The 25,049-nt window shown below is 34.3% G+C and overlaps 1 protein-coding gene and 1 long non-coding RNA gene across 3 annotated transcripts in view; one reads left to right on the plus strand and one right to left on the minus strand.

The window, feature by feature from the left end:
- Positions 1–17,316, plus strand: part of LOC130621433 (26S proteasome non-ATPase regulatory subunit 3-like) — a 28,653-nt gene extending 11,337 nt beyond the window's left edge. For both annotated transcript variants that reach the window (XM_057436718.1, XM_057436717.1), the window contains exons 2-15: positions 4,571–4,720; positions 5,223–5,386; positions 6,038–6,174; positions 7,911–7,965; positions 9,085–9,141; positions 9,352–9,430; positions 10,148–10,251; positions 10,410–10,524; positions 11,036–11,129; positions 11,946–12,075; positions 13,014–13,076; positions 16,605–16,697; positions 16,954–17,004; positions 17,152–17,316. In XM_057436718.1, the coding sequence (XP_057292701.1) occupies positions 4,571–4,720; positions 5,223–5,386; positions 6,038–6,174; positions 7,911–7,965; positions 9,085–9,141; positions 9,352–9,430; positions 10,148–10,251; positions 10,410–10,524; positions 11,036–11,129; positions 11,946–12,075; positions 13,014–13,076; positions 16,605–16,697; positions 16,954–17,004; positions 17,152–17,226 (1,367 nt within the window). In that variant the 3' untranslated portion in view covers positions 17,227–17,316. The remainder of the gene's footprint in view (positions 1–4,570; positions 4,721–5,222; positions 5,387–6,037; positions 6,175–7,910; positions 7,966–9,084; positions 9,142–9,351; positions 9,431–10,147; positions 10,252–10,409; positions 10,525–11,035; positions 11,130–11,945; positions 12,076–13,013; positions 13,077–16,604; positions 16,698–16,953; positions 17,005–17,151) is intronic.
- A 3,398-nt stretch (positions 17,317–20,714) lies between these two features.
- Positions 20,715–24,764, minus strand: LOC130622052 (uncharacterized). Its single transcript, XR_008980987.1, has 2 exons — positions 24,235–24,764; positions 20,715–22,105 (listed from the first exon to the last, which is right to left on the minus strand). It is a non-coding gene; the product is annotated as an uncharacterized LOC130622052 (long non-coding RNA).
- Between the last annotated feature and the right edge of the window lie 285 nt (positions 24,765–25,049).

The raw sequence follows: 25,049 nt of genomic DNA on the forward strand, positions 1-25,049 counted from the left end.
TGGGTAACACTTCTTCCAACACCCTCCTCACCTAATTAACAGAAGTTCTCAACTATCTCTAACGAGCCACTGTTGTACATAATTAATTCTGGAAATACTTCATTCTCTATAATCTCACCTTTGCAATGCTTGCATTCAAACTGAATGTACGCTCTTCCTTCCACCAATACTACTCCACTTTTTTAGTACCCAATGCTAACAAAAAATTCAGTTACTGACAACCCCTTTCCTGCAAACTCCACAAGGCCACTTTCCAACTACAAGGTCAGACTTGGCTGCAATGCTACTAATCATGACTTCAGACTTTTCACCCTTAGCCCTTTCTCTTCCAGTCTTTTTTTCCACTTTTCAACTTTTCAACTAATTCTTTCATCAACTCTGCTATGAGAACCAAATCATATGCATTCAATAACTCCCATGGACAACCTGTTCTGAACTCCATTGACAGGGCTTCTAAGACTAGAACAAACAACAAAGGACTAAGTACAGAACCCTGATGTACACCAACATTTACACTAAATTCATCACTAAGGGAATCGTTAATCCTGACACGACTTCTAGCATTCCTGTACATAAACTGTACCATCGTAACTAGCCACTCATCCACACCTCATTTTCTCATAGCCCACCAAATAACTTTACGTGGCACTCTATCAAAAGCTTTCTCTAAATCTCTTTCTCTAAAAAAGGCAAAATAGAGATTCTTTCTCTTTCCTAAATACTTTTCCTGAAGCTGTCTGAGTAAAAATATTGCATCTGTAGTGTCACGCCCTGGAACAAAACCAAATTGCATCTTATCTATATCAATTCTTTCTCTAAGTAACTTATCAATCACTCTTTCAATAACTTTCATTACTTGAACAACCAACTTCAAACCTCTATAGTTACCTCTTTCTAATGCATCACCCTTGCCCTTGAAACAATTCACTATTACACTTGACTGCCACTTACTCGGAATAGCACCATCTTTTATAATCTGATTAGCAAGACTTGTAATAAGCTCATCTCTGCAACAATACCTGATACTCCTGCAGTCTTGCCAATCTTCAATTTTCTAATAGCCTTCACTACCCATTCTGTCTTGATCTGCATAGCTGGCCTTTCTACAACATCATCATCAGACAAACTATCCTCATCCCAATCAAACTCAGTGTTAAGCAACCTCTGATAATAATTCTTCCAAGCTACCCTTTTCTCTTCCTTTGTGCTAGCCAAAACACCTTCCTCATTATGTATACACTTCTCACCTACAACATCTTGATTAGTCATCTTCATTTGCTTTGCTATATTGAATACCTCATTGCGCTGGTCTTTCCTTCTTAACACATCTGCAAATCTGTTTTTCTCTGCTTCTGATTTTGCCTTATACACTGCTCAATGCTTAGCTTCTAAGTAAATATTTTTACTACCACCTGACTTCCACTCTTTCCAAAGTTTCCTCTTTTCCTTTATATACTGGTTAACCTTATTATTCCACCACCAGGTCTGTCTCAGTCTTGGTCATGAATATTTGCACCCGCGTGCGGTTGTACGTACGCCTACACTAATACAGGTGTGCGATCAGTATCGCACGCCTAGCCTATGATTTTGGCGTGCAATTATTACATTCAGGAGAGCAGCAGCGCGGAGTTTTTGAAGCATTGTTTTTTACTTTTTATTTGCTTCTTTTTCGTTTGTTGACATATTTATTTCAGCAACAAAATGTTTACAAACCATGTTCACAACAAGCTGCCATATTGAATGAAGCATGTGAAAAATGAATAACCAACTTTCATCCAGACCCCAAACAACCAATAGTAGTAGTAAATGCAGGCTTCTCCTTTTGAGGTACGCGATCGCGTTCCTACGCCCTATCGTGTACCTAAATTACGTGAGGTACGTGAAGAACAGAGTACCTCCGTTAACAGATTACTTTTAGATCTAAGAATTATTAAATAATCCTGGCCCTTTTAATCCATAAGCAAGTCTATTCATAGCCAACCTCCCCATCCTAGCTAATTCACCGACTTCTGACTTAGTTAAAAGAACTTTGTGGACATAAATATCTTTTGCCTGGCCCCTTTGTTGTTGATAACCAGGTCTTACCAAGAAATCCAGCCATGCGGTTCTTAACTAATGCGGAGGTGAACGCCGACGCAGCACGGATGAAGCAAGTCTGCAAATATGCATTTACAGGCGGAATAGACATTTTATCATGGATTTAATGGATGCAAGTGTTATTTAAACAACTTTAAAAACGAAACCCACGTGCTGTTGTCTCTATAAATATACACAGTTTTTGTATATATTTTTAACAAACTTAAAGATTATTTATACATCGCTGTCTGTTTCATAACTATCACTACTTTCGTTACTCTCTTCGTTGTCGCTGTTGCGTGTATCGTGATCCATACTTGTTACTAGAACATGTGTCTCCATGCTGACAAACCTCCTCTTCTGCATGTATGAATCGACTGCGCTGTTCAAAATTTCTTCTTTCTTTCCATCACTCCACATAATACTTTCTTTTTTCCAAGATAAGAATGTAGATACTTCTCTGTTTTCTCTGTTTGTATTTTTTGTTTTTTTTGAAGCAGAGGCCATCTTTCAATGAATGTCGCATGTAGCTAATTTTACTGTGATTTTTAAATAAAGATGAACGCTCCCCCGTGGATACATAGAACGTTGTTCGTTCGATTGAACGTTCAATAAGTCACTAACTAAAATTATTCAAGCAGCAGAAAAATTGCGGTGCCTTTCGATTCGTAACAATGATCGACAAGAATGTATATCGTATTAAAAAGAAGTCTAGAAGTTCTCTCTCCCACACGACACAACAGGCAATAAGTAAGCCCTGCCCTCGCTTTTGTGAGAAGAAATGTTCCGCGAAGACTCTCAATTGAGTTTCCTGTACAGTTCTGCTTTGCATTAAACTGTGCCTGTGACAAGCAATTTTGAAGTGTGTCACCGGCGACTTCTGCGATATTCAACTTCATAATGCCCTGACCTTTGTCATCGTCTTAAGAAGATCAATACAAGGGTAATGAATAAAGTTTTTGCCAGATGAAAAACAAAAAAAATATTGTCGACGCAATGCCGACGCAAAACATTTGAAATGTATCTCACGTCAGCAATTTTAATGAAGGTGGGTATTTAATAGAAATACATTTTAGAGATACATTTTAACGCGGAAGAACAATTATGTATTGGGTAAAGTTTGGGTAAGGGATTACTCTAAAATAGCTCAGTACTGCTTGGCGGGTGTACGAAGTAGAACGAGGCGTGTGATAAAGAGCACGCCCGAATTTCACATGGCGTGTGCGGAGGAGTGCGCATGCGATCGCACGCCATTCATGACCAAGACTGCTGTCTATATCTAGGTGGTCATTTTGTTCACCCACAGGTATCATCAGAAGCTTCTAGAAGACAATTCTTCAAAGTAGTCTAAGTACTTTCAACATTGTCACTATCACATTGACCATTTTGGGCTAACTGCTGAACTTTTGCACTAAATTGTCTTGCTGGAATATCTTCCTTCAGCTTCCAGACTTTACGACGGAGCCTGTACTTTCCCTTTGCTTTTTAACACTCTTCAAGATAATATCACTAACCAGCAACCTATGCTGGGAAACACACTCTACCCCCATATAACTTTCACGTCCTTCACCACTTTCTTGTCCGACTTTCTAACCAGACTCAAGCAATCTCTCCCCTTCCTTATTTCTGCTCCCAAGTTCATAGCCTCCATGCACACCTCTATAACCTTCAGATGACTTCCCAACATGACCGTTAAAGTCGCCGCCCACCATGACAAGTTACATAAAACTTATCTTTATCTTCCTCACTGAGTCCACACTGTGGAGCATAAACTGACAGAAAAGTGACAATCCTATTACCTATCAAAAACTTTATCACTATAATACAACTATTAACACGCATAACATCTATTACTTTTTCTACCCACTTCTCTGCAACGAATATGCCAACTCCTCCATATCCATCACTATTACCAATCCAAAAAAGCTTATACCTTGCCCTCCTACCTTCCACAAATCTCACTGAAGCTCCTCTCCACCTGATTTCCTGAATACAACACATATCAACAGATCTACGTTCTAACATTTCAACTACTTCACCTGCTCTACCTGATGGATGATTAGGCATTAAAAGTTGGGCCGGTATTAAAATATAGCAAATTTAAGGCCATTTTCTGTATGTTTGTTTTAGCTTTAAAAAAATCTTTGCAACTATGCGATCTGTTGAGAGCTTAATTAAGGGAGGTATCCTCTAATTAGACTATCATAGCCTAATTTACAGATCTTAATCATACTATTCTCGCAGTTATTGCTGTCTGTCTTAAACTGTTTACTGAATATTTTTCCACAATAAAGATTCACCACATTTTTACATTTTTGCAACAAGTGAGAATGCTGAGTCTTAAGTTTTTTGTTTATTGTTTTAACAAGTACCTTTCTCTGCTACGAGGAGAGGGGATGACAAGTCTCACTCATGAAAAAAGCCAGTAAAGTGAAACTGATGTCAATTTAGGGTGCAGTTTTAATTTCATTTCATATTTTTTTTTATATTTTAGATATCAAAGATCAACTGAAGCAGATAGAAAAATCTGTTGTCAACAAAGAGCCTCGCTACTTGTCCCGTGTTTTGAGATCTCTGGGATCAACTAGAAAAAAGTTAAATGAAACTATCCTATCAAATCTTCTGTCTTCGTTTTCTCAATCTGGTAAATAATTTTGCTACTAATACAATCATCTAGTAATATGACTATTTTTTGGCACTTTCCTTTATTTTACTGTACAGTACAATAAAACAACCTTGTTGTGTATGCTTTATAGTACAAGCATTTTTGTTTATTTATTTACTTATTCAAGATGTTTATAGTTTATTTTTTTTGTCTGCAGCAAATAGGAAAAATATTTTGTGTGGCTACCAAGAATACTAACAACTTGACAATTAAGAACTATCAAATTGAAATTGATAACGGATTAACAACTTTCAAATCTAATTAATTCTAACTGTGATGATCAACAAAGTTTTTACTCATTTTACACTTCTCCTAAAGATAAAATAATAAAGTTCTTTTAATCATTATAACATGTTCTAGACTATCTTGAAGTTTTTCAAAAGATCAAACCAAGGAAAAGTGAAAAAATAGTCTCTAATCAATGTGTGGAATGTGTTTTGCAGTTATCTTTCTTTTATCAGCAGTTTTGTTAACGTTTTAGGAACTAAAGCTGCCCTAGCTGAATTTATTATAAGACAACCAGACACAAGTGAGGAAAAGTTATCAACAGGAAAGAAGTCCTTTGTTCAACTGCTTCCCGAAATTGATGCATACATTCATTTGCTATGTATTGTATATTTGATTGATACCAAATCATATGAGAAGGTTAGTGTTTTAAGTGAAGTAGAACTACTTCATGTATCGCTAACACACTGCTTGGCAGTAAGCGGGATTTTATCCATGGACCCAGAACTGAGAGATGCAGATAAGCAATATGTGTATATGTATTTGAGTTGCAATAAAGAAAGTAACTATACTGCAATTTAATTACACTAATATACTCAACTTTTTGGAGGTCTTATCAGGTAACTATTATCAGTAAGAAAAGACAGACGTGAAATGATAAACCTTCATCTGCAACGAAACCTCAACAATGTCAAACCTGAGAATTACATTAAAGCATCTCTAAATTTCTGTTAATTGTTTTCTTTTTTCCACAACATGACTTGATGTATGCTGGATAAGTAGCAGAAATTTCAAAATTGAAATACCACTGCATATTTTACAAATCATTACCTTGTTGTGTATTTTATATTATATATCATACACCAGTCATGTTTCAAAATACATAAACAAGGTTAAAGTTTGCAATAAAAATTTACACTTATAAAAAGAATGACCAAGTTTTGTTTGAAATTAGTCCGTTATGAATTTCCTGCGCCTATTTTGGTTAAATTGTATTTTTTGTTAGGACTAAAAATAGTTATCATCAGTTAAGCCTTGTCTTTCGTCTAGTACAAATAGTTTGTGTTATAGGCTATATCTTGTGCAGACAATTTGACACAAAAGGTGGCTTGTCATAATAGAAGAACACTGGATCCGTTATCTGCTGTCTGTTATTTTTACTATGCACGTGCATATGAACTACTAGACAGACTGAAGGATATTCGCCCGTAAGTAGAAATTTTACTCAGCATTAATTTTAGTTTTAAAAAGATACAATAGGTTAAAGTCCAGTTAAAGATAATATGTGATTGAAAGGGCTGAGAAAACTGTTTTTTCAGGAATTTTTCATGAAATCTTTTACTAGACACTATGTATTACCCCAACAACACATTTGCCTAACGCTACGTACCAAAATGTATAGAAATTTTGTGGCTTGAAATTTATTTTTGAAGTTAATTTTTTTGTATTTCATATAGTAAAGGAAGTAAAAATTAACTTGACATTGGTTCGGTACTCCGAGTTTCGTGTTATACACTCATCAGCCAAATTATACAAGTGAAAAAAGTAAACAAGAAAATTCGTATCTATTTATTTGACAAGATAAATTCCTAAGAGACATCATTAAATGCGTGGTGTTATAAACATGTGAATAGATAATTGGCTAAGTAATTATCAGTCCTTAGATTTATAATTAGCCAAAAGAAACTTATTTGTGTGACGACATTTAGCAATGAGTTCACTGCGTTTGTTTAAAAGCTCACTTTTGTCTTTGTAAAAGAGGATTTCAAATTTTTCTTGAAGACAAAGAGGACAATTTCGTGAATTGTTAGTGTAGCTTTGTACTTGCTTGATGGTCGACCATTTGAGCGTCGGGGTGACATTGCTTTTCTCTTTCAAGTCCCAAACGTATGATGAAAGTGACGTGCTGTTCTTGTACTTTTTGTTGCTAAAAGACTGTTTGTGGCCATTGAATCTTGTCTTAAACGATTTCTCAGTCAGACCAATGTAGACTTTCTTTTGGTGAGCGGGTGCTGTAACTTCGCATTTGTATATGACAGACGTCACTTGGCAGTTTCCTTCCAATGGACATTCGGGTTTTCTTCTGCAATTGCAGCTTGCTGTAACTGGTGTGACGGATTTCGAGACTTTCGAATTATGCGATTTGATGATGGTGGCCATGTTTTCCATGCAGCTGTAGCTGACCTTTACGTTGTTTTTGTTGAACAGCTTCTTCAGGTGTCCGGAATGGAAGTGTTTGTTGATAAGAGATAAGAACTTCCTCGCTACGTTTGTTGATACATTTTTATTGTACGGGGGGTTAAACCATATTACATTTCTCGTACGTTTCATCTTCCTTCTTCGGGTTTTCTTTTTCGTAAACGTCAGATTGATGTTCTTATATCCGCTTTTTTTCAATGAATCTTCGTAGTCGACTTTCGCTTTCTCGAAAATTGCTTCATTTGAAGAGTTTTTAGATAAACGATCAGCTATTGCAATTGGCAACTGCTTTAGTATCTGTTGTGGATGATTTGAAGAAGTGTGTATGTACTGCATGGTGTCGTTTGGTTTTTTGTAAGGTTGGTATGTGCCGTGTTTCAAGTTGAAGGTTACGTCAAGAAAGTCTACAGAATAGAGCCCTGTGACTATATCTATCTGGAATCCTATCGATTTGAACAGTTTTATAATGTCTTTTCTCATCTTATATGTCTTATATGTATTTCATATATAATAATTAGTTGACAATGTGCTTCATTTCTGTTTTTTGTGTAATTGCTGACTAAATCAAGCAAGTTTTGATTTTTTTTAATATGCTGCCATTTTTAAATAAAACTTCAGGTCATGCAATTTTAAATATTATTTTTTGAGAAATTCCTAATACTGAGATGCTGAAGAGACCTTTATCGTTACAGTATCATAAATTATTATTATAAATTATTATCATTATTATCCTTATTTATATTAGTTTTTTACATGCAAGATTAAGAACAGCAACATTGCGACATGACAACGATGGACAGGTCAGGAATATTTTAATATTACTAATGAATAGTATGTATTCATTAATACCTGTATTCTTTCTGTTTGTGCGCAAGGAAAAAGCTGTGCTACAGAAACTTGAAATGTGATACATATTAGAAGAGCGAACCCATGGATTTCTCACTGCCCGACAACTAGTCTGTATTATAATGCTTGCTGTCTTTTCCTGAGCCAAAGATAGTAGCTACAAGACATGTCAAATTAATACATAAATAAGAATTTTCTAAAAATATATTCCTGAACAAATTTTTTTTTATTCAATTTTCCAAAATTCATACTATGGACAAATTATCATGCATCCCCTCTCACTTATTTATTCATAGTTCAAGTAGGCAGATAACTATGTGAGAACATCATCAGATTATTGCTCTCACATAGACCCGAAATTAAATTTTTCAAGGAAAAACAAAAAAAAATGATTTTGCCTATTTTTCTCTAAACAAAAACCAATTGCTACACATGGTAAAGCACTTTGTGCAAAAGCTTGATTAATCTTTCATAGCTGATTTTGCCTATTCCTAACGGAAACAAACTGGAATTTTTTGCTTATGTCAGCAATTTTTACTTCCTTTCTAGAATTTTACCCTTCAGTGTCTGATAGAGAAATAAGTTTTCAAAAATATCTTGGAGTTTTGACATATCCCAAATAACAAAATGGCAAAAGACACTTTGAAATTTAATTTTTTCCAATTTTTTGGTAAAATATGAAAAGTTCAGGTTAGTCACATGTCAAAACTCTGTACAATGACTCATCATCATCATCGTCATCATCATTTTCTTAATGAAAATAGTTTTGTTGTAAGTTTTAATCATAATGACCCTACATATTTTGATTATATATTATTATATTATATTATATTATTATTAGATTATTATATTATATATTATTCATATTTTACTGATTATGAGGTTTTTAAAGAAATTTATGGTGTAATTTTGAGTAATAGCCAATACCTGAATCTGAAAAGTGTGGGAGACTGGCAAAAATTTGGCAAACCGATGTCTAATAGATTAGATAATAGATTGGATTTAGTACTGTTAAATTAGCATGTCTGTGAAATAGGAAAGAGTCTAACATCTGATGAATTTTGTTTTTTTAGGTTATGCTGTTAAATTTGTTAATGAGAAACTACATCCATTACAACTTGTATGACCAGGTAAACTGTTATTAAGTCATGTAAGCCATCATCAAAAGCAACTTACAGGACCTTTAATCTATATTGTATATAAAATAATACAAAATATAAAAAAAACATTGGACGTCCCTTTAACTAACCAGATAAAATATATTTTTTTTGAGAAAAGAATCTATGATTCTCCAATGACGTGTCCACCATTTGAATATTTCACATTTTACGTGTTTATAGGCTGAAAAACTAGCATCTAAATCAACATTTCCAGAATCTGCATCAAATAATGACTGGGCAAGATATCTTTATTACATGGGTAGGTCAAAATTTATGTGTAATTTGTGTTAGTAATTTTGCAACTACAAGGCGTGACAATAATAACATAAGTAATCCCAAAATTAAGGCAAGAATTAAGTTGTACGCCTAAATTTGCATTTGGTAGATAGACTTTTCAGAGAATTTCCACAAGATTTATTGAAACTATCATTACGTGATAAATCATTGGTTGACTAAATATTGCAATGCTCACGGGATGTCTGCCTGTAGTGGGACTAGTTGTTCTTGAAAACCTTATATCTATCAATCTGTGAGAACCTTGAAATCATTTTAAACGAGTTTCTGTCTATGATACATAATTTATTTAATTTTTTGGTGTTTCCAGTGTACAGCCTTTTAAATACTTTTCCATACGTTTGAATGTTAAGCATGCCATTCCTGATTTAACTTCCAACCCCTCTTTAAGGATTTGGGAGTCAAACGACCTCATTTAAAAGGAGCAAGATGGTTTAAAAGAGTGAGAAGTGACCCCCTTACAAACTTTTCCACTTTTGTTTACAGTCACTACTTACACTATCTTCTTGAACCTTGAAATACGCCAAAAGTTTTGAGTAGCATATCTAATACAAATATCTTTGCATTAGATATGCTTAATATGTACTTAACTTTAACAAAGCTCTGCATAATCCAGTCGCAGGCATCTTTCTTCCAACGTCATTTTAACGTCATGTTTTACTGTTTCTACTGTCTGTTTCAGGTCTCATTAAAGCCATCCAGTTGGATTATTCAGAAGCTCACAAAAACCTAATGAATGCAGTGCGTAAAGCACCTCAACATGTAGCCATTGGTTTTAAACAGCATGTAAGTACACACACTCATAGTGATATTGGCACAGAAATTTAAGAGGTCTTTTAGGAAGTATGCCTGACGCATGCCTGACCTCTGTGTAAAATGGAAGGAGCGTTTAAGTCCAGTGAAGTTATCTCATTACCAGTATTCTTGTGTTTTTAAAATTTCAGGTCAACCGATTGGCTATTGTGGTTCAGTTGCTACTTGGTGAAATTCCTGACCGCAAGACATTCAGAGAAGCCATTTTGAAGAAAACACTTGTCCCATATTATAGTCTCACACAAGGTATTGTTCATTTAATTTGGATGGACAAATTATGCTGAAAAATCTTATTACATGTCTGGCTGACTGCTTGCCTGCCTTCTAGCCTGTCTGTTTGCCTGGAATGCGCAAATGCAGTTGTGTTTATTTTTCTTTAATTGAAAAGCAAATAATAAATTTAACAAAGTGTAAAGTCTGACATATTTGTCCAACTATTATACGCTGGGTAAGAAGCAAAGCCTAATGTACTTCATCTTCCAGAATATCCTTTTTTCACACCTTTTATTGCAAGAATGATAGTCGTATTATAAACATAAAGATTACCATGCTGTGCATAGGTCTATTTTTTTTTGTGGTTCTTGGATTTATATCACACTACCTACTACCAGTCTCCATATTGATTGTCGTTCCAAATAATATGTGAATTAGCTGCTAGAATTTGGTTTTTAAATTAGCCGCCTGCCCTGCATAAAATAGCAAGAACGCATACAATATTTTCTTTGATTTAGTAATCTTCAACTATTTTTCATTTAAGCGGTGAGAACTGGCAATCTTTCCATGTTCAACATGGTGGTTGAGCAATACAAAGAGAAATTTCTTGCAGAAAAGACGTACACGTTAATTATTAGGTATAATTTTGCTTGAATTGTTCTCCTTTCCAATCTTGTTTCTGTGATTTTGATTCAAAATTACTACCTTTTCCTAGTATGTATTGATTACTGCAAATTTTTATTATTCGCGTTAATTGAAAATGCCTTATTAAAGTGTGACGTGAATATCTATGACGTTAATTTAAAACCCAAAATAAGAATTTAAAAAAATCTACTTTTCTAGCAACCGCAAAATGCTCAACAAACACGCATACTTTATTCTCCTTCTATTTCACTGACGCAAAAAAAATTATCCTATGATGTGATTAAGGCAAGCTGCAGGGCATCTGACATTGTAAGTGTTTTGATGAAAACAAAAAAAACCGATTGTTAGTGAACCAATTCTCAAAAAAAAAAAAATAAATAAATAAACATATTTCCGGATTCGCGTTATTTTAAAGCTTTTTGTATATCAGTTCAGCGATTATATCGCGTTAGTTCGCCCGTCTTTTTAATACCTCATTGCGTGCGTCTCGCTACTTGCGCTACCATTTTGCATGACAGACAGACAGATAGACGTATACGTGAATTATAATAAAGATGTTTAAGTGTAAAAATACGAGATTTGTTGACTTGAGATTGACATGGAGGATTGGATCTATGATTGTAGTTCTGTGAAATTAATTTCAAGCATATTCGCATTTTAGCTAGCTGAAGATTGTGCGTTTGTTGACAAATGCCAAACATTGTTTAAAGCCATTAAAGTGTCGTATATTTTTTGTCAACAAATAAATAGTACTTAGTGTAACAAAAATAACATAAGTGCAAATAAAATTTTATTTTTTGTTTACATAGATTACGTCATAATGTGATCAAGACAGGCGTTCGAATGATTAGTTTATCGTATTCTCGAATCTCGTTAAATGATATTGCGCAGAAGCTGAGTCTTGATTCTGCTGACGATGCGGAATTTATCGTCAGTAAGGTAAGCTTTTACTTTCTGCTTGTTTCACTGATACAAAAAATGAGTCTATTTAGCCTCGTTTAATGCAGTATTTTTGCAGATACCGGTTGGTATAAACAGTTACATGCTACGAGTTTTCATAAGCACAGGTCTGTGTTGAGAAATGGTATTTTTGTTGTTTTCCAAACCGTACAAACATGTCTGGCGATAGGAGGAAAATAATTTAGTGTTAGTTTGGCAACTTTAGAACGTTAATTAGTTTACCCTTCGTTGCTTTGTCTATTTATTATATTTTTTCCAGTTTTTTTATCAGTAATGATTTTTAACTGAAAAAACGTTCTAGGTCAGACTTGTAGTTGATTCCTGACAAGTTTTTTTGAGCGTGTTTAATGTCAGACACCCATTTGTTTATGTATTTATTTATTAATCTAATCTCCTCCACTTTCGAGTCTGCGTCTTCGTGGCAACATCGTCGCCTCTCTACTGTCCACTCGAAGTGAGTAGACCTGTTGATATTCGGCGTGATTAGTCGCCATGAGTAATAACGTGGAAAAACGTAAAGCATTGTAAAAATGTTAAGTAGAAAGGAGACTTTAAATTTATTATTTTGTTTGTCTTCTGCCTTAATCTCGGTGACATGCTGAGAAGATTAGGATGGAAAGAAATCTATTTTTAAAAAACGTCAACAACATCCAAATGTATAGACTTTACGTTAAAGAAGACAAGGGCGGGATTGAATTCTTGTTTTGTGTGGAGTTAGTTTCTTTTAACAAGGTTGGCAAGCATCCCTATTGTTTTTAACAAGGTTGGCAACTAATCCTACTACCCCTAGCGAAACAATCTGTTTTGGACAACAACAAAACCTTGATCTTATTAAATCCCTTTGATTTCGAAAACAAATCCGTTTTGGAAAAGATAGAGTTATATAATTAATTTTTAGTTTGTCCAAACATTTTCAGGCTATCAGAGATGGAGTCATTGATGCTTCGATCGATCACGAGCAAAAGTGTGTGCAGTCCAAGGTACATATCTAACCCTACATCTTAACTCCTAATCTCTGTAAAAATGTTATAATGGGTACCACGACACACCCTCATTTACGTTGCCGCCATGCGCTAGGCTGAACGAAGTTATCTTTTAGGGACACTTAATCATTAGTAATCCTAAATAATCCCATTGGAGTATGTACACGGGCTTCAGCAAACGTGGACCGTGTTGCTCGTCTCGGTATGATACGACTGAATGTTTTAAAACTAGCTTATTGTGTATATCTTATCGCTTATTTGATGCTGAAGTTTTCTTCAAAATGAAGCACTGCGTTGGTTTTTGGCAGCCCGAGGGCGGTTCGTCATTAGTTCAGTTAGGGCACGATATTTTCCCCCATATTATTCCAATTTTTTTGTATGGAGTTGAATTTTGCTGCGCAGCTACGGTGCCATTTTATCGGTATTCTTTTGATTAGGGAGATCATTTTCAATATTCGATATAATTTGTTCTCCATTAAAAACGAGCCGTGATGTGGTAATCAGCATATTTGGTTTGTAATCACTTAAGTTTGAATCCCATTTAAAGCATTCGTCTGATCTACTTGACTTGTAGACAAGCAATTCCATTACTTACAAGGCAGGTACCGTAGCATCAGAGGGGAGGGAAAGCCAAAAGATAGGTTCCTCATAATGTGAAACTAACCGTTACTATTACCTTTAACATAAATGGCCTGTTTTCGATATGTCGAATCCTTGGTGTCGCGAAAAAATGCTTTCTTCATCATTTCGCTATCTATGCCCTGGTTGTTCTTAGAATAGGTTTATAAACTTTTTTTAAATCAGCGTTGCAACGCAATAGAAATTATGTTTTGTTTTTCGTCAGCGTAAAAAAAGGCCTCGTCTGGACTTTCACGCTTAATGGGGCGCTAAAACTACAATAAATACAATTCTTCGGTTGAAATAGGTGGTATGTTCTTACCGAAGCTACTCCGGGTCTTTCTGGTGTTACACACAAATTTTGAAACAGGCAATTAAAACTCAGAAAACGCTACCATATTCGATGTAATAAAAATTGTATATGTTGGACGCCGACAGAGAATGAATTTTGCGAAGTTAGTAAGTTCTATTATTTCGCGAAAAAAAGTATTTTTTTATAATTTTTGCCTTTTTAGAAGGCTTTCCTGTGGGAGACATAAACTACTGAAGGCAAAATTCGCATACCTGTTATTTAAGTGCTAGGTGTATTAAAAGGAAAAACAATTAGTAAATCACTTTTTAAAAAGAAGAACGTGTAATTTAGCGAGAATTAATTTTAGAAAACTTGGCTATAGCGAGTTTTCCAATAACCCTTGCGGCAACTAAGTTTTCGCAAAGTTGGCAAAAATTCGCGAAATTCCAATGAGGATTAATTTCCTTGAGTGCGTTTAACACCAACGCAGTATCTAAAACACTTGTAATTTCACAGTGGTCCAGGATGTCATTCGTCCATTGTGTGCATGTCGAAATTATAAGTCTTCAAGGAAAGGGGAGAGGGAGAGAAATATTGAAGACGCAGCTAAAAGCTATCGAAAAGATTAAATCATTAAACTCCAGAGAAAGAAAAAGTTTGATTAACACGGATTGGTTATCAAGATGAGTTTAATCACATTAAGCATGTTGACGCGTGCGTCAGATACAGCAAGATTGATGTTGCCATGGTTGCATTATAACCTAGTTACCTATTACTCGATATAATTGAACTGCTTGAGTTTATTCGACTTTTGAAAATTACTTTCAGACATAATCTTTTAAATGTTTTTTTTTTCATTAGTTCTTGTAATCCTTGTTAAGCCTCAGGCATTATAAAGCAATTCTTTGAATGTGATTTCAATCACGTGGTGTTAGTTTCTCAAACTATAGGCGTTCTCTCGTTCTGTTTTGTCACCCTGTGCACATTATTTTACGTCATTTTGTCAACAAATTCGACTTTGTTTGCCTTTCGTTGTTGATATTTGGCAGGATTGATAGTGCGTGGTAAAATGCAAACTAACAGGCTTAAAGTTCTCTTCCAAATGGCTGGAGCCGCCAGAGGTCAATACTCGCTGGCACTAGTAAAGATGGCGCTTATTTTTGCACATCTACGATGACTAATCTGTTTGTATAAATAGTGATTTCGAGCAAGATCAGGGACACAATAGATTTGATCCTTCTTCATACTTGAAATAGTTTTGTCATGGTGATATTGTTACTCCTGTAAAGCCAGTATCATAACAAACGTCATAGGGCTTAGCATTTGTAAGTTAATTAATTGAAAGCGGTTTATCCTTAGCTTGTCCGTTATATTTCCTTGTAATGGTTATTTGTGATTATCTCCGTTTATTTCTGGAATTACCATCGTCCTCTGTTTTACTTTTCCGAGATAATGTCTTTTTACGGAGAAAGTTGACTAATTACTTACTTTTGTTGTTGTTTTTTTGGAAGTTTTATATTTCAAAAGCGGCTTGTGGTCAACCTTTCTGCCGGAAATCAGAATAGTGTGATGTAAAATATAGTGAATAGTATACCTATTCAGTGAAGTGTCTTTATCAAAAGCCGACGGATAGACTTTTGTTCGCTTTTTCGGCGGTCCTTAGTTTACACATACATTCTATTATAAATTCGTGCACCACGCCTGCTTGTTAGAGACTATTATTCGCTTAATCTTCTTAGCCTCGTCATTGCTTGTGGTAAATTTGTTATTCAAAACATACTGTATTTTTTGTGGTCAATCAATTTGGTTCATTTTTTGTATCTATCTCACTCTGAATTCTTTTAACTTTCATGTTAACGAGTTGTTATCAATACTCCTCTACGCAGGGTGTTTCCAATTAACTTGCTGAAAGGCGAGAGAGTAAAGTTTGTGTGTTGAATAAAAAATCTCCCCACCCCTAATTAACCGTTGGCATAATCACTGTCATAAAGAATTTGTCGGTTCTTTTCGGAGTTTGATAGCGCTAAATTTCGTGTTTCGTCGGTGTGATGGTGATGTTAACCGTCAGTTATCATCTACATGATCGAATTATAGAATTTCCGTTAGACTTTCCCCCGCATATTCTTTGTTGTTTGCGTTATTTTGGTCTGATAACAACCTGATTAATTAGTCGTGAGAAGTATTATTAACTATCAAGTATATGTTGGAACCCTACGTTGGTGTATTACTGCACTAAAAGCATCTATTTTTATGAGAGAATGTTCAACAAAACATCCCTAGCTTAAATTTTTCAGCATTACAGCAAAAAACATCCGGAGTTCACAGCATGTTGTTGCTTTCGTGCTGTGTTCACTTGGAAAATCTCGTACGACATTAATTTTATTAAGGTATATTTAAAACCCTTACATCAGAATTGTTCTTAATAATTTTGAACTACCCTATAGCCCGTGAATAAATCCACGGGTTCGCCCGTCCCTTACATACTGCATTTCGTGTGTCTCGATACTGCGGTTACTATTTTGGCGAGACACGGCTATTATTACAGAGAAATATAAGATGGCTGCAAATATTTCGCGTATTCCAACAACATTTAACAGCGCTGTGATTCGTTTTAGGAAACTGTGGATGTGTACTCGACCAGTGAGCCTCAACATGCTTTTCATCAGAGAATAAGTTTTTCACTTGACATCTACAATCAGTCAGTCAAGGTAGGTTGCTATCTAAAGCCTCGTTACGATTCCACAAATTAAACAAGTTATTTTGTTTTTGTTTTATACAAGGAAGTGAGTGTTATGTGCGATGATATTAAGATTTTTTGCTGTGGAAACACGTTTTATTTTGTACCGTTGTGGATTACTGGTAAAGCAGGAATTTATGTCGTAACCAATGTTTTAGTTGGCGTTTAATCTTGAAACTAAAGTACTTTTCTTTACCGTTTGATATTAAAACGATTATAAAATTTAGGCGATGAGATATCCTGCTAAGTCTTACAACAAAGATTTAGAGTCATTAGAGGTAAGTTCGTTAATATTTCGCTCGTTAGGGCAGTTGTTTGGGCAGTCGGTCGGTCATTCGGGTTTTTATTTTGTTTTGTTGTTTCACTAACAGACAGTTTTTAAATTACATTTCAAGTAGAAACAATTTAATTATGGCCTTGTTTAGGAACAACGCGAAAGGGAAAAACAAGATTTGGAATACGCGAAAGAAATCGCAGAAGACGATGAAGAATTTCCGTAACCTACCAACTAGTTTGTTAGTCAAAAAAATTGAGACAGATTTAATAGTGTTTTGTATTCCAACTGTTCTAAAATAACGCTATTTGAAGTCCACTTGATTTTTTTCTTCGCCCCACTTGTAATCATCTTCATTGTGGTTTAAAGAGGGAAAAGAAGAAGAACAAGCAAGACAAGTCAAAACCTTAGTGAGGTGTAAGAATTAATTAGTTGAAAACAAAGAACTTCCAAACCTACGTCCCTCTCTCGGTTTATTCTACATGCCTTGTTAAGATCATATCAAACTAGTTTTTTTTAACTAACGTCTGTTCAAGAGAATGGACAGGAGCTTATTCGAGGTTCATGCCCTTTCGAATTATAATTGATAAAATATTTTGTATAATTAAATCCAAGTTTGTTTTTAAGAAGTATTGTTTTGGCTCATTACTCGTTTGATCTTTATTCTTTTAACTTTGACCCCGTTTGAACTTCCCGTTAATGTTTACAACAGTTCCGTTTTGTTGAATATTGTGATCAACAATATGGCTGAGATGACAAAGAGTTCTTAAGTTGAGATGTAAAGAAATTAATATTTGGAGTGACAATAGCTGATGAAACCGTACGATTCTGACCTGCTTTGGATATAGCAATTTCAGACATTTTAATTCATTAAAATGAAAATTATTTAACATTAATTTGGAAATTGAGAACCAAAAAAAGTGTTTGTTTCTCAGCGAAATTAAGACAGGGTTCGAAAAATGACTTCGATTTTTTTGGTTTTTTGTTCTCCAAAGCAGTTGGTTTGGTTGGCCGAGTGAAATATAAGCGTACCGGGAATGTCTTTTGTCGCAACCTTTCGCCGCCACGAAAGTTTTTCCTTTTTGTAGAGTGTAAAACCCGTAGTTTAGGTACAAAACCATATTTTCTTTTGTTTACCATTTGACAGGAAACCCAATCACGGAAACACAATCTCTTCCATGGTACTACGCACTAATTTGTTTGTGTAGCAACGGCTATGTGTCCATTTAGATCACACTAATGTTAACATAACCCATCGCATAAAAAAGATTTTCAAGCTTATTCAATCAGAAATTTATCTGTGTGTAAACGCATGTTTTAAATGAAGATATAAAAACGTGGAAAGATAACTAAAAAGATAGGAATGGAAAAAAATTCTTCAAATTCGTCTGATTTTCTTCGATGTCTGAGATATGTTTCGTCATCAGACTTATGCGTTTTGGCGCCCGCGAACCATGTAGGTAACACGAAACTGACGCCATCAGGGGCAAGCTGATGATAATTTAAATATTTCGTATAATACATACATTATAAATGTTAACATTCTAGAATGAAAAGCATCGCTTTACGATATGATATATTTTACAAATTTTAAACTTTCCCGTATCAAGCTGACCTGTAACGGATAGTATTTGCAGGCAGGCAGGCAGGCAAAAACGATAGTTTTTTAAAAAATTAGGTCACGCCTATTTTTGTTTTTGTTGATTTCAACCAAGTAATCTCTGTAGGAGTCGAGCTTTCAAGTAAAAATTTTTAGTTAGGATCTTCAATGTTGTTCAATGTAGGAACTTTGTGGACATTAAGAGAATATACACTTAAAAGAAATCACACTATTAGAAGCTGACTTGTCGTCCTTCTTAAAAATAAAAAAACTTTTTTACTGGTTGTAAAAAATGCAAAATTTCCAATCAAATAACGGTGCCCTTCGAATGACATTCAGGTATTATACCTCTGGGTGATTGTTAGAGTGGATCAAAAATTGACGATTTCACTGAAACAAGAAACTTTATTTTGAATGACGAATAAAAGGCGAAAAGGGAATTAATTTATCTCTTGTATTTATATGCGCTGATGAAAGTTGACATGTGTCTAAACCATGTTTTTGAATAAATATCTCTGCTATAAATTGTCGAATTAAGAAACCTGTCAAGAAATTGTTCTAGTAAAATGACGTCAGAATTTAACTTTAACTGGCCGTTTACTTGGTTTCTTATGAAATAAAAACACGTGTAGAAAAATTTGTAAAAAATTATTAACAATTTTTTTGGGTATATTTTAGTACTTTTTTAACGTAATTAGTTGTATGACGAATTTCTATCCAGCCTCCTGCAATTTTGTTTTTAAAAATTTATCATAATTAACAGTCAAAGATTTTAATTACCCATCTTAATTAAATTACAGCGGCTGTACTAATCTATTCAAATTAACCCTACTTTTTACCATGTGTTAATTTGTCATCGAAACATTTCAGAACTTTTGAAGATTGCGCATCCATAAAGTTCCGCTGACCTATCTGAATTCGGCAGACTTATTGGTGTCATGTAAATATCTCACCGACAATGGCTGTAATAGGCTTATCATCACCACCTTGTCCGTCAAAATCTGCAAGTAAATGCAGTTTTCAGAACTATTTAAAAATAAATTGGTTGCAAGAAAGTCGTGACTTTTTTTCAAAATATTCATTCATTGAGAGTCTTTGAAGGGGTGGCGTGTATCTATTTTAGCGAGCACACTCTTTCTCAGTTAACCGTGTTGATTATTTATTTATCTCTCGTTGGTCAAGTTTCATACATGCGTGTGCGACAAACCTCTGATGGCATTCAAATCTAGCCTTTCGCTATATTTACTGAGCTGTGCTTGAGATATTCAGGAATTAAAAAGTTAAATAAATTTGAGTTAACATACTTTTCACCATTAATTGGCAACAGAATCTTAAAGAAGTCTCCCTTTCCCGAAACAATCTATTTTTTTGCATATATTCTTAAAAAAATAAATCTTATAAAGATTAGTCTTATTAGTATTATTTATTTGGATTAAGGTATTTATTATACAAACTTGAGATATTTATCATCATCCTCCTCAAAACGACCTCCCCTTTTTTGCAAGACAAAAACTCTAACAGAAGACGCAAAAGACGTCTACATAACAAGAATGAAAATTGAACGACGGTAAAGAATTTTCTTTTTTTCTAAGTTTAACATGTTTGTACAAACCGTAGTTGTAAGATTCAGTCTGCACATAGCATGAGTAAAATGACAGGCTTAACTCATCTCTATCACTTTTAGCTTAGACTTTCGTTTTTCTCAGACATCATGGATTTTATTTTTATTTTAATAAGACTTAATAATTTGTCGGAACTTTTTGTCGGATTTAAGATACGTTGTTTTATATTTTTCGGTGACCGACGTATTAAATTTTATAATAACGGATTGAAAATGTCGGATATTATTGAAAGTAATCGTGAGACGAAACCTACGGCTATAATTTGAAAATAATTTCTGAAAACTCTTGTTATGAATTGGCTGTAGAGAACTGCTTTGCCAACACAGGTGAAGAATATCTAATGGTGTTTGCAATTTTGTACTGCTTGAGACTTTAAATTATTTTAAAATACTATTTTGAATTATCAAGAGACAATTTGTCATTTTTATTTAAAAAATTGCATTCTCGTCCCAATAAAAATATTTTTTTACCTTAAAAAATGTGGAGAAGGGATGAAGAGAGCGCATCCATACATACTTTGATTATAATTACAAAGCTGGACAGTTAATTTCATTACATTTTTTAAATATCTAAATAATTATCTGTACAATAATTCTTTATCTAATTCCCAAAGGAGATTGCTACCAACGCTAACATAGAGAGTGTGACCATGCAACCAATACAATCTCACTTGATAAAAAGCTAAATCGGACAATCAAAACAGTCGCTGAAAACTGTCCAATATTCTCTCTTCGTAGCTGACATGTGCCTACATTATGTAACCGTTTTACCACTTATTGCGATTGATGTGACGATATGCACGTTTTTTGCGCAAGTAAGAATTTTATCCGGTGAAAAGCACTAAGTTAACCTCAACATCAACATGCCAAAATAATATTTCAACATAGACAAGTGGGACATTACATCATGAAACATTATAGTCAGCCATTCATAGGAAGTGCAAATTAAATCAGGCCAAATCTACACATCAACGAGAATAGGTTTATCATTTTAGGTTGCAAGTTCTGCAAAGTAAATATTACTAAAGAGTTACTGATTTTGATGAGAAATGGCGCGAAGGATTAAAATTTCTGTACATAATTATCATTTTTGCAAATTTGCATCACTCTTTTAATTTTACAATATGAGTCGTTGGATATGGCGGGAAAAAAATTGATGATGCAACTGACTGCGTAGATTTACACAAAGAAAAATTGCGAAGTCATAGGGTTGAGAAATGTGCTGATTTCTGCTTCGTATAAAAACATTGACATAAGCGAGGTACATGACGTGTTATTGTCTCGTCTACCCCAACGTTGTAATCTTTCAAGACAAAGTGGAAAATAACGTTTTTTTATTGGACGTTTTGCGTTAACGACACATATTTTTCTTTTAAATAAACGAAGAAAATGTTCATGTGTTATAAGCAAACAAAAAAACCACGAATACCAGGGGAAACTGTTTTTACAGGATCATTGATCTTATCTGCCAAACCAAAAATATTTGTTCATGTCAAGTTTCGACAAGAGAAAAATTTCCTTTGCGTGACGACGTGAAACAGGAAAGTGTTTGTTTCTGATATGGTAAGCAAGAGCATCCTTCAGTTTTGTGAAAACCATCCATACATTCGTGAAGATTTTAAACTGTAAGTGACATTTTGGACACGGGTTTTAACTTGGGGGCCACACAAAGTAGGATCTATGCTAGGGTTGCAGCGGCTTTTAGTTTTATACGGCTGTAGCCAAAATTCCATCTCGCATCGGTAGTAGAGCAATTATGAATCCTCTTACATAATGATAAATGCTTAGGAAATTAGTTTACTCGCTGGTTATCATATTTGTTTTTTCCTTCAATTCCTTTTCCCATTATGTCCATATTTGATATTGTCAAGACTAAAATCATCTCTAAAATACAACAAAACAAGAATAAATTGAAGAATGTGCGTAGGGCCGTTGCTAACACCTTTTTTAGGAGGGGGAAGGACGGGGGTTAAGATTTTGACCTCCTAAATTGTGTAAAAACCTATCATCTGCACAATTCTCTTTTCTATTAACTTTAAATTAAAGATTGAGGATTGAAAGACTATATTTCCATACTTCTATTGCCCAAATAAAAGCCGTGACTGATTTTCTAGCACAGACATTAAGATGACGCAAATTAAGTCTGATATCACATAGCGTGAAAATTATATTCTATGCAAACGATCTACATCTCTAACATTATCTTCTCTTGTCTATTTAAAACCACAACACTGAGAAACTAGAACTAATGTCTGTCAAGGATAATATTAATCGCCCTAATCTGATTAAAAAGAAAAAATTCTTTGGAGACATAAAGAATGTCCGATAAAATTAATAAAACCTAAGATGCCATCGGTAACCTTGCGAACAATACAGCCAGATTTTCTTGTAGACGTAGCTACGGAAAAAGCAAATAAAATCTAGGTTTTACGTAAGAAAGGTTTTCTTTAAGTTAACTCTAGCCTCATTCTTATTAAAAACGTTTTTTCGCAAGTGTACATGACTAAACTCGAATACGGCTAGCGCCCATTCTTTTAACGCCATGCTTAAATTAACGCCATTACGGTTGGCCCATATAAGAGGGCGGATAAGATAGTGGAGCAGTCAGGTAGTTCTAATTATACGGTACAACAGTCTTATCGCGTAATTCATTTACTTTTTTGTTTGTTTGTTTTATTATTATTGGTTGTATTTGTTTAGCTTTTACTGGCTGTTTATGCCATAACCAAAATATATGTTTGCAGTTTTCAGTTCAGTTTTAAAAAACAAAAACATATCGACCGTTAACTTGGAAAAACTTTTCATTTACTTTTATGGTTATTTACGTCATCCTGGGGTAGCTTATTGCACAATTGTTGGTTTTGCAGTTATTGAAAGTCACAGCCAATTACGGCGCATCCCCTTAAGAGCACAATCAGAAACTTAGAGGTAGAATCAACAAGGTAAGACCATAATATGGTGAGAGTAAAAAACAATTGTATGAGCCCAGAACATGTTGCAAAGAAAAGCCTATGGTGTTGGGTTGAGGGTTTAGCTCCGTATCCGACCCCTTTCCTCCCGACCCCTTTCCTCTTCACCCCTACTTTTATTTTGGTCGACCATGCTGATATAGCAAAATTTTCTTTTACATAAAATCGACTGACGTCGTCTAAAGATGGCAGCCAAAAAGGATGTTTCTCTGTAATGGTTGACTTTGCAAAAACATGCCAGTGCTGACGAAAAATTGGCTCCTATCTCCATCAATATTTCGGAACAACACTAACTCCTCGTTGAAGTAATTCTAGCGCTAATTAAGCTCATAAAAGTGCATTCATCTTACAAAGAGCACGATCTTTTCAAATATGCATTACTTTCTTAAACAACACATTTTTCAAATACTTTCAACATTCAAAAACACGGTGACAATTACTTGATAATCATCATCACTATCCGTCTTGAATTTTTTTTTTTAATTCGGTTTATAACTTTTTTTTGTTCTAGAACTTTCATTTTCACTCGTCGGCTTGTTTCTGCATGAGTATAGCCGTCCCTCAATACTTTTAAAATGTTTTTTCCGCATCAAAATTAATTTAATGTTCGGTCTTTGACAACTATTCTGGAGCTAACACACTTTAAGTTATTTTATTGACGATCTGTTTAAGAAACACAGTAATGCATTTTTGATACGTAAAATTTTAATCGTGATTTTTACGCAAATGTTAAGGATATGTTCGCTTGATTAAAAAAAATGCGAAATGAACAAACTGATGTCAAAATTAGAGCTATCATTTTGAAGCGTAGTGAACTGTCGTACCATCAGGTTTCAACGCCGAATTTTTATTTTCCTTCGTCCAAAAAAATTTAAGGTAAAAAATTAAACCCTTGAAAGCCTTAAAATGTAATAAGAATTTAATACTATTTTTATACAAACTTTATGAATTTACATTTTTCTATATTTCTATGTTTTTACTTTTAAAAATAAAAACAAAAACAAAATATAATAACAATAATCAACATATAAAAACCCCCACTACCTTCTTTCTTCTTAATTCTCCATTTGAAGTTCTTGCACCGCTAATTTGCAAACACACGACCACCGGACATATTTTCCGACAAATTTGAACGAACATCTTATCCGCAGATTACGCTAAGAATTAATTTATGCGAAATTATCTCCAAGATGTTATTTACGTACCCGCTTGAATGTTAGAGGAGGAGTAAGCATGAAAAAACTTCAATCAGATTTCAAAACCTTTCTTTATTGTCTTCTTTTGTTCGGTGTTGCTGTTAATGAATTCTGTCGGAATCTTTGTGAAATCTCATAATATCATCCCAACGGGAAAATATCTTGAAACCCTCCTTAAAAATATGTAACATAAACTTGTAAAATTTGTGTCGTTCATTATAAACATACAATACGCTCATTATTGTCACCGATATATTCTTTAGGGCTTCTGACGTTTCGTTGTCGATAATAATTAATACAGACAGTTGCCGCCTAATTAAGATCTCATACTAAACTATACAAACTATTAATATTAATTTTTAAAGAAAGGGATACACACGTACGCAGAAAATATAGCTTTTAGTAACAATACATTTCAATCGGTTTATTTACTTATTGATATACGTGCTGACGAAAATAAATTCATTTTATATTATTATGATTGAGAAGTCTTTATTCTTTAGATTCTTATACAATCTATAGCTCTGATTTGTTAAAATTGTTCTACACCAATAAAAATTTTGGTCATAACATCAAAGGATGCCGACACAATAGAGCGAACGCTATAGAATTTATTACGTATTCTCTTAGATGATCTCCGCTACTCGCTATATGTGCAGAGGA

The sequence above is a fragment of the Hydractinia symbiolongicarpus genome, chromosome 12 (genome assembly GCF_029227915.1).
Source record: "Hydractinia symbiolongicarpus strain clone_291-10 chromosome 12, HSymV2.1, whole genome shotgun sequence".
Classification (NCBI taxonomy): Eukaryota; Metazoa; Cnidaria; class Hydrozoa; order Anthoathecata; family Hydractiniidae; genus Hydractinia; species Hydractinia symbiolongicarpus.